The sequence below is a fragment of the Monopterus albus genome, unplaced genomic scaffold (genome assembly GCF_001952655.1).
Source record: "Monopterus albus unplaced genomic scaffold, M_albus_1.0 scaffold19.1, whole genome shotgun sequence".
Taxonomy (NCBI): Eukaryota; Metazoa; Chordata; class Actinopteri; order Synbranchiformes; family Synbranchidae; genus Monopterus; species Monopterus albus.
This window is the reverse complement of record NW_018127899.1, coordinates 2,975,658-2,986,079: the sequence shown is the minus strand read 5'-3', so window position 1 is coordinate 2,986,079 and position 10,422 is coordinate 2,975,658. Positions and strand designations below refer to the sequence as shown.

The following is a 10,422-nucleotide window of genomic DNA, read 5'->3' as shown; positions in this document are numbered from 1 at the left end:
AAGCTTATAGTTAGGGCTGGATCAGGTGACCCTGAGCCTTCCCTTAGTTATGCTGCTATAGGCCTAGGCTGCTGGGGGGCCCCATGATGCTCTGAGTTTCTCTCCCCTCCCTTCCCCTCCCCTATCCTCTCCTCTCCTCTCTCTCCCTATGCTTCTATATGCCACCATTACACATTACTAACTTTGTGTCTCCTCTCTCCCGTAGTGTGTCCTCTCTCTCTCTCCCTGTAACTTTCTGCAGGTTGCCCTGGAGCTCTATATCTCTGACGAGCAGTCACCGGCCACATCGACCTGATCAGTGTTTGATTGTTGTGTCTTGTTGCTTTTCTTCTTTTGTCTCTCCTCTATCCACTCACCCCAACCGGTCGAGGCAGAAGGCCGCCCACCAAGAGCCGGGGTCTGTCGGAGGTTTCTTCCGTTAAAGGGAGTTTTTCCTCCCCACTGTCGCCCAGTGCTTGCTCAAGGGGGATTTGTTGGGTTTTCCCTATGTAATAATATTGATAACAGTAAGGTCTAGACCTTACTTTGTAAAGTGTCCTGAGATGACTTTTGTTGTGATTTGGCGCTATACAAATAAAATTTGATTTGATTTGATTTGATTTTACTGCTGTAATTATCACTCCTCATAGTCTTCGCATGAGTGGACTGTTTCTTTGGTAGGTTTACCACACCTAGTGAACTCAGTCTGACCTGGTCATCACCAATTCAGAGACACAAATCTCCCCATTTCTCTGCTAATAAGCAGCTGTGCTTATTTGATCACCATTTGGGAGTTAAGCAGGGTAAACAGCAGAAACAAGACACTACAAGGCACGAATATTACTAAGCCACTATTATGTGTGATTAACACACGAGGTTAGAAAGTTAGTAAGGTGAGCTACATTAGAAAGTGAGGTACCTGTCTCAATCTTTAGACATCATCCATGGACTCAGCTGCATTAACTCGTAATTCACTGTTTGACATTTTATGAATATTTCAAATGAGAAATATGCTGAAACATGGAATTATCCCCAAATACACACACACATATAGTGAACATGTTACACAGACTGTGGCTGGCAGTGAGCACCAGATACTGTACAACACTCCACAGACCATATGCTCCCAGCTCCGGTTTGATTCCAGTATTACCTTCTTTCGCGAAGTTTTGCTATGTATTCAAACTTCGGGGTGAGTGCTCCATTTGAGGTGATGACAGCCTTTAGGAACAAAGAAATTAAAAACTGCAACTTCAGCTCTTACAAATATATTCATTATTTGCACAAGACTGAAAAACAAAGATGATATGTAATGAAAGCTATGCTTGTTTCTAAATACAGCGGCACATTTGCTGGTTATGTTTAATACTGCAAAAACTGAATGTTTCCGGCTGGAGTCTGCTAACATTTGATCAAATCTGGATCTAATATCTGATCCACCTGTCAAAGTCAAATCTTTCTGAATCCCTTTTTAAATCCTATTAAGTTTAGATGTCATTATTTGATTCAGGTGAAATCTGTGACCAACTGTTGTTGGGCAAAAGCAGAAATGCTACAGTTTTAGTGGCAGCTGCTAAATCAATCCACATTAACAATAATTAAACTAGTCACATTAATGTTGTCCTTACGTCTCTGACTTGTGGGCTGAAGTCCTCTTCCTCCAGCGGTCTGGTGGCATCTGAAGGCAGCTGAAAATGACACTAAATTTACTAAACCAATAGAAACTGACAAAAACAAATCCTGCCAGTTTGGGGTGTTTTTTTTTTTAATCACTTCACTATGTGAAACCCGCTGCAGCGCTCTGGCACAACAAACTGAGCCAGGAGTCAGAAGGGAAGCAGAAAGCAGCACCTGAGCTGCAGCCCAGGTGTCTTACCATCTCCCAGATGTAGGGGAAGAGCCTGTCTCCGAAGTACTCAGTGGCCTCGATGGGGAGCTGAGCAGGGAGGTTGTCGATGGAGCACATGAGGATCCCGTTTCCCTCCACACTGCTAAGACCACAAACACAACCCTGTTCATGCTAGAGATGCAAACAAAACTGGTCTTCCTCGAATCCATATTAATTACCAAACTCAGACTACATTCAAAGCCAGTTTATTAGCTACACCTAGTTAAAACTAATCCAACAGTCCACCAATAAATCCTCCCTCTCCTGATAATGTTCGGTCTGTGTTCAGGCTGTTTCAGTATGATTATTGTGGAGGCTGCCGTCTGTGCTCCTGTTGAACTGTACTGTGTTATAGAGTCGTTTTCTGAGTGGGGGTAGGCTTGATAACAGAAACACTGGTCTGTATAATGCAGAACAGTTCGTAGTATTTATATTGCCACTGTCGTTTAAGCTAGGTGTACCTAATAAAATAGATACGTGTGAATATAGGGAAATTTTTTTTTTTATAAATCAGGCACATACAAAAGTGGGACAATTTTTTCAAAATTATGATTATATCACAACCTACAAAATAACACACAACACATCTAATATAACTAAAAGAAAAATGAAATAGAAAAAAATATTTTGCTGTTTATTTATTCACTAATTTGTTCATTGATTACCCTATTATTTAGTCCTAAAAACAGGCACAGTGTAGACATGGCATCAGGCTGCATTTACACAGACACTGGCCCTTTGTTGGCCTACGCTGGTGGGTGTGTGTGGTTCCCTGTATCGGTGGCGACACAGTGAAATCCAGTGAAGCCCAGTTAGAGGAACACATTAATGCATTTACAGCTTACAGTCACTGGTCATGGCTTGTGTTGCACTGTACCTGTCGTGATTTATGTACTGGTCAGCGTCGTACATGCAGAACGGTTTATCGATGCTGGTGCACTCGTTCATGAACTCTATGGAGCCGCCAGTGTCAGCGGAGATGTCACAGATGGCTAGCAGTCTGCAGAGAAGGAGAGCAGGTCAAAAGGACACTGTGTCAACAGGACTGAAGATAAACACATGACAATTGACCTCTGTGGAGATACTGCAGCTACTGCACTGCACATTCATCCACTCACAGGTACTGTGTTTCACTGAAAGGCCAAACAGAGGACAAAGTCATGGTGGGAGGCAGATGCGCTCATCTTCTACTGATGAAAACAGAAATATGTTTCCCTGTGAGCAGTGGTGGAAAGTAACTAAGTGCACTTACTCAAGTACTAAAGTGCAGTTCTGAATCTGAATCCTTCTTGCACTGCTCCCTATGAGGCTATAATGCTCTGTGGGCAGGATTACACCAGAGCAGTCTTAATATTTGCACTGCTCCGGGCTGTTGCAGGTTTTTTATCTTTCCAGATCTGTACGTGCCCTCTGCTCACTCTGAACTCATACAAAATCAACACTTACTTGTGCGGCAGCTCTGGTGAGCCCTGGTTGACTGGAGCCAAGGTTTTGGACGGTCTCATCAGATTCTGGGCATCCTGTCGTCGGAGTAGTCTGGGGGTGTAGGGTTCCCAGTAAATACCATTGATCAGGCAGGTTGTATAGGGCGCCACCTGTGGTTTAAAGGACACAAGAGTGTGATGCGCAATACTGTTCTACAGTTGGAGAAGCTGACAGTCTGCAACAAGAGATCAAAAACTGTTTCTCACAAGTTCATATTAAAAACTAATTATTACACACTGGTGTTTCTGTTACTGCACTAAGCTCCACAGTGGTGGTTTCCCTGTTTGTTTGCAGGAAATCTTAAAAACATGACAGATTTCAGTGAAATCTGGAGGAAAGGTAAACTGTTGGCTGAGGAATTGGCTTAGTGCTCTTGACAGTTGGGTGGTGACTCCAAAAATGTGGCCCTTAGAAGCAGAAGTCTCAGTCCTGTCAGTTCCTAGTAACCCAACCTAACCCAGGCCCAGGTCCAAATGATACTCAGTGACCTGCGCTTCAGTCTGGTTATCCTGGGTTTTATTTCAGACCAGGACTGGCCTCTTTTAGATCAGGTCCCTCTATTTAATTTAACACTGGGGATCCCCATTAACCAGGTGGTTTCGGTAGAGCAGAACAAACATATGCATGCGCGACATCAGCGGTTTGACCACTGACATTTGTTGCAGGTCTCCGTGAACTTTATTTACTTAGGGGGCAGCTTTGGATCAGGATGCAGAGCATATCGTCTCCTAACCAGAGGGTTCTCCAGTCCATATGTCACAGTGTCCTTCACCAAGACAGTGAACCCAAGTTGCTCCTGGTGGGCGTGTGTGCTTGTGGGCGTGAACATGTAAATAGTACAAAAGCACTCTGAGTGGGCTTCAATGAATAGAAAAGCACTATATACTCAATCTACCATAGTCCTGCCTCCAGTTTCCTGTCCACCTCTCTGCAGCCACTGTACAGTGAAGGCATACAAATTCCTTCAATAAAATAAATTTATTTTGGGTTCAGGTGCGGTTTTAACAGGCTCATATCAGATCAGGCCCAGTGAAGACCAGTATGTTTGGCTGCAGTTTAAGTCAAACACTTAAAAGGTTTCAGAGAGTTTTGGTAAAAGACAAACAATGGACCGAGGTACTGGTGCAGAGCAATGCACACTTTAACCCCACGCCACGAGGCGGGGTTTATTTTTACCACCAGTTCCTGTTCATATTCAGAGAATCCCAAGTGGAGTTTTGATTTTTAATTGTAGGTGAAAACATCCAGTACCCAGCAGCCAAATTTTCAAGGGAGTGGCCTGTTTTGACAAAGTGCCATAAATCATTGTATTTTTAAGCTTTTTAGACAATTATACCTTTAGTGGAGAGCAGGCAACAGAGAAGAGGCACACAGGGAAATGACATGCAACAGTACTCGTCAGTCAGATTTAACCAATACACCTAGAACAGCACAGCATCCAGAAACAGCCTTAAATCTAGTGCATATTGTTGACACTGTCTATTGCCAACTCCAGTCTGACTGCTTTCCTTTCCTCACTGTATATGTATCAACAAGTGACTGTCAGTGTGGTGAACCATTGGTGAGGACGTCACCTTGAGCTCATGGAAGGCGACACCAAATGATTTAACATAAAAATAAACAACCCATGGGTTAATCAACTACTTAAATAATTGTTTGTGATAAAAAAAAACAGCCAAAAAGCCTGTGTCTCTATACACATTTTACATGTATGTGAGTGACTCACATAGATGCACTGGTCATCTGAGCCAGACTGTGATCAAAGCACAAGCACGTTGAACAGGTTCACACTTGTTTACAAGCTGCTATGTGTTTTGAAACACCATCACCCTGCCAACCACCACGAGTTTAGTACTGCTGCTGAAACAGAGAACAAGACCTCAGAGAGACCGACAGGAGCAAGTGGGAGGTGGGTTTTGGTGGTGGGGTGGGGGGGGGGGGGGGGCCAGACTCACGCTGGTCCTGAAGTGGGAGGTGTACAGCTCCGGGTGGTTCTCATACTCTATGGGGTCGTAAATGCCATCGCTCTTCCTCACCAGGTGGTGGTGTCGGCTCAGAACGGTGGCGTACACTTTGGTCATTTCTGTCAGGAAATCAACAACATACTGAAAATGACCAGTATGCAGTTATAAAAACAGACTTTGATCCTATGTTGAGAGAGAGCAAGTGAAATCATCTTCTACCTCACCTTTATATAAAGCCACCACTGCTCCCTGTCTGCTGTTTACACTAGCTAACATGACATGGATAACATGCAATACTGTAATACTGTGCACGAGTCTTAGGGCCACCATTAGTTCTGCTGGTTTAGGAAGGTTGTAATGATAACTTATATTTCTTCACAGCTTGAATTCCTCTGGGCAGACTGTCTACCCCCCTAAGAAGGCTGCTACACTCGTTCTTCCACCTCTCCTTCTCACATGCCGTTGACGACTGGACCTGAACATTTCACTCCGCATTCCTCTTTTGCACTGATCTTCACTCCAGTCTCTGTAAGCGTTGACATATCTCAGCCTTTCCTCTCAGTCCCCTTCTGAAAAAGTGGTTTCTTGGCTGCTGTTCCTCCACAAAGGCCATTCCTGATCAGACTTTGGACTGTAGAAGGACCGACCTGGCATCCAGATGAAGCTGCCAGATGCTGAGGTCCCTGCTGGGTTTCCTCCGCTCTCTCAAAGAAGAAACTTTGAGAAACGTCTCATCAGATTTCAACAATTTTCTTGTTCTCCACGCCTGATTTTTTTCCTCGATCTCTCCAGAACATGTTTCTTTAGAACAGCTTGAACACTGCATCTGGAGTATCCAGTTTGCTTGGTGATTTTTTTTCTGACATTTTTCAGTACTGTGTACATATTAGCTATATATTCCAGGTGTATTCAGATAAATATATAGAGACAGTCATCATTACCTTGCTAAAATAGCAACTAACACGGGGCAAAATGTAACAGACTTTGCATGTGGGTTACACAAGGTCAAGCAGCGTGTGCTTCCAGTCATACTGCCATAGTTGCTAGCCATGGTCTCCAGCAAGAATTCAGAAAGATCCATCTCTGTAATTAGGAAATATGTGCCCAAGTTTTCAGGGTGCCAAAGTAATTTTTTTTCCAGCACAAGTATTTTTGGCTTAGTGAGGTGTGTATGTGTAAACCACAAAATCCAAACTTATGTTACTGTAACCACCATCTTGTTGCCCACAATGTTGCACCATTTTGAAATATTTGATGGGCTCACAGAAAGTGCTAGCTAGGCTGCAGGGTTAGTTAGGCTGTTAGTAACTAACCCCACTTATGTAAATGGCATGAAGCTATTTTTTTTAGAAACTTCATATTTTACTGACCTGTGATGTTATTTTTATTTGCTCTCCTACCTTGTGGACAAAAAATACATTTTTCATTGTTTTCCAAACAGTCCCATGTCACATTCATATATATAATCTGACACATAAGTGGGTACCTATCAATTGATCAGTCTATCTACCATTTAGATCGATATTGTACAGTATGGCTAGGAAATATCCTTTAACTCATTCAACCAGGTTTGTGTTGTTTTGACACCAATTCCACATTCCTTGTTTGCTGTTCACACAAACTGATCGGTGAAGTTGAACTGACCTGAACTTTACACTCCTAGGTCTAAGATTTCATGCCATTTGTTTGCCTTCTCTCAGACAAAGTGGAAAATCGTAGCGAATGCACTTTTTTACTACAAGCACAAACGTGTGCCCGGCCTCCTCCTATGATTAGCCATCACACAAACGTACCTCCCACTTCAGAGACATCCTTCAACTCATGAGGTTCAACGTATTCAACAGGAAGCTCATTGATGATGTCTTGGGCTCCCTGCAGAGAAGGGGTGGGATCACTTAAAGAACTACATTTCCCAGTAAACCTCACTGGAATCCTGATGTGCTTGCTCTCAAGCCAGACTGTCCGATTGTAGGATTTTTATTTTCTTTTAACTGTGTCCTACCTTGGAGACATTGCCAGTTCCGGTAAAACAAAATGTCACAGGCCCGATGGATTTGGGCATGAGCCCCATGGAAATCTCATACCCACAATCCCTCACTGCCTGGATGGCCTGGTGGACGTTCCTGTAGTTATGAGCCATGCCAATGTGCTATGAACAGCAGGGAGACAGGAAGTGACCAGAAAAGAACAACATGGGGAGGAAGTCGCTGTTTTCATGTCAGATTTAAGGCCCAAACTAAATCGCTGTTCCTCCACAGAAACAATGTGCTGTGACTTTAAATGATCTATTCAATTCTGCATCAGACTTTGAGGACACTTGTGTCTTTGGGGATCAATTTATGGAGAGTGACTTCTCTTACCATGAAGGGAGTGTGGTGACCGAGAGCCAGGAAGCGCAGCCCCAGTCCATGCAAAATGTTGATCATTCCTACAAAAAACAATGAACAGGAAAATTCATTCTGAGTGAATACTATTACATCATGAACAATTCACTAAATATGTCACAAAAATGTGCTTTTTCTTCTTCTTTGTGCCTCATTTATCAAAGTATTCCTGAAATATAAAGGTCACATTTTGTGACAATAACTAAACAAAGACTGTGACCATTCCGTTTAACCAACATACATCTCGTTTGTTTCACAACCAGTGAGAAGCCGATCAAACTAAATTAAGCTTGTGTGTCCGGGGAATACTGTATCACTGCAAGATGTGGTGTGAATGTGTGGCTAGTGTTATCTTACTATCAGCAGGCGAAGCCGGACTCTAAATCAAAACCCGTTAACCCCTTCTGTAAGTCATGTGTCTGGTTTAATGGGTGGAGAGTTTTAACCAACCTGTCTCATCTCATTAAACTGGTATAACAGAGCTGCATGAAGACATCATCTCTACCTGGTGTCAAACTGTGATCTGGATCTGGTCTCTTATTATAACTATTATTAGTGAGTTTTCTTATCAGCATTTTGTAACCAGATGGATATGCAAATTAGGCAGGCAGAGTAGATGGTTTAAATATTAAATAAAAATATTAATAAAATATCCAAAAAAGTGAGTAAATGTGCTCAAAACCTGATATCTGATTTATTTTTAACAAGTTAAATTAAAGAAAATCTCTGAAAACATCTTAGAAACATGAAATAGCAAAAATTTATAAAATAATGTAACAAATCTCATAAAAATATTACTAAAATGTACTCAAAATATTTATACATACAAAAATATGTACATTCATAAAATGTCTGACAAATGTAAAAAAAAAGAAGTACTATTTAAAGTATAATAAAATACAATAAATAAATGTTTAAAATCTCAGAAAAAATATTAATGAAATGTCAAAAAACATGTGAACAACTGGACTGTCCAGGTCAGGGTGACCGGCGCTGCTGTGCGGCCTCTGCTTATCGTTAATCTGCAGATAAATCTGGAGCTTTTGAACTGGCAGCAGGAAGACATGAAGTCAGGTGACCTTTCAGCTTTGATAAGAATAAAAGTCCCAAAGCACTGATCCAAAAGTGACTGTGCAGCTTTTCACTGTACCAGAATGAACCAGTGACATGTGACACAGGTCCGACAGATTCACACGTCAAACAGAAATGTTTAAACACTGAACATGTCTCTGCTGGTTGAATCATCTCTGGGCAGGCGCTAATCTTTACCGTTACATTAGTTTCACAACGGCTGCTGTGGACACACTTTCACAACATGAGTGAGCAGCTGCACACTGCAAAACCTCTCTCTTATTTCTGAGATTGTTTTTTTTTATCCTACCTGCGACTCCAGCCCACTGACCAAACGCTACGATTCGGAAGCCGTTAGGATCTACCATCTTCTCATAGTCGATCAGACGAACCTCCTGAAAAAACAAAATTAGCTTTGTTATAGTTGCTGAACTCTGAATCTGAAGGGAATCTGAACAAAGAAGTTCAATATTTGTGTTGTGTGCTGTTTTGATTGCATTGGTCACTGTGAACAAGCTCAGGCTGTAAATGCTGCAGTGTGTGGTTCAGGCTCCATGTTTGCATACAGATAAACATCAAACAGGTGCCTGGTTGGGACAAACTGTACAAACTGCAGCCTCCATTCAGAAGCTAGCATTAGCTGGCTAACAGTAAAGATGTCAGTCCTGTAGAACGCCCTGGTTACTGCCGATGTGACACAAAGCACTGACGTTACACAAAGCTCCAGTTACTCCCAAACTAAACTCATTAATTCAACATAAAAGGTAAAATCATGGCCATGCTAGGTAGGTTCAGAGCAAACACATTTAACTGTGCCACTGATTGTGTGCTTTTTTTTTTTTTTTGCATTTGCTTCATGCTGACTGAAACATTTCTGCTTCATTCCTGCCTGCTGAAACAGTCTGGAGGAGTTTTGATGTCAAAGTACACATATTGCTGATTTCCATAAAATAAACACAAAGGCCCCCAGAGGGTGTTTATGAGATTTACACCTTCTACTGAGAAAGCTGACACACCTCTTTCCGCTCATGCACGTTTGGAATGTTTGTTCTGCAAACAGCAGAATTAGGAGGAGAAGCCAATTGTCTAAAAATTAGTGAGGGAACCAAATGGTGTCGACTGGCTTCATTCACATAAATGTGATTGCTGGAATGGTTTTCAGTCAGTTTTCATTACCTGTGACTCCACAAAGTCTCCTTGGTTGTGCATTTAATGATGCAGTGATATCTGAGCACTGAAAGTTTTGTAGTACTACACTCATGCACTGTCGACAGTAAGAAACAAACACAAACCTCAGATACTATCACTTGACAAACTCCAGAGCTACATCCACAAGGGGAGGTCATTATTAATGGGTTACTTCCAGTTTCATCTCTTCATTTAAAATAAAACATTTGATTTTGATTTGATTTATTCTTTCAAGCATGTAAAGACAGTTGATATGTAAACACACATAATTTTACACATATCCAACAAATGCTAATCCAATATCAATTTGCTTATACCTAGTACATGCTTGAATGGAGTAGGAAGAAGTCAGACTTATCCAGTCCTACCCCATGACATCATCTTACCATCATTGGTTTGCAAGCAATAAATGATTCACTTCTATTATCTTCTACACCACACAAGTAATATACTAAAGAATTAT

At 41.9% G+C, this 10,422-nt stretch overlaps 1 protein-coding gene across 3 annotated transcripts in view; it reads right to left on the bottom strand.

The window, feature by feature from the left end:
* Nucleotides 1-10,422, bottom strand: part of aass (aminoadipate-semialdehyde synthase) — a 34,573-nt gene that overhangs the window by 16,089 nt on the left and 8,062 nt on the right. For 2 of the 3 annotated variants that reach the window (XM_020593466.1, XM_020593467.1), the window contains exons 4-13: nt 9,082-9,166; nt 7,677-7,744; nt 7,319-7,465; nt 7,110-7,188; nt 5,308-5,435; nt 3,314-3,462; nt 2,745-2,867; nt 1,856-1,970; nt 1,608-1,667; nt 1,133-1,200 (exon numbers count right to left, since the gene is read on the bottom strand). In XM_020593466.1, the coding sequence (XP_020449122.1) occupies nt 1,133-1,200; nt 1,608-1,667; nt 1,856-1,970; nt 2,745-2,867; nt 3,314-3,462; nt 5,308-5,435; nt 7,110-7,188; nt 7,319-7,465; nt 7,677-7,744; nt 9,082-9,166 (1,022 nt within the window). The remainder of the gene's footprint in view (nt 1-1,132; nt 1,201-1,607; nt 1,668-1,855; nt 1,971-2,744; nt 2,868-3,313; nt 3,463-5,307; nt 5,436-7,109; nt 7,189-7,318; nt 7,466-7,676; nt 7,745-9,081; nt 9,167-10,422) is intronic. The other variant, XM_020593468.1, reaches the window with a different exon arrangement.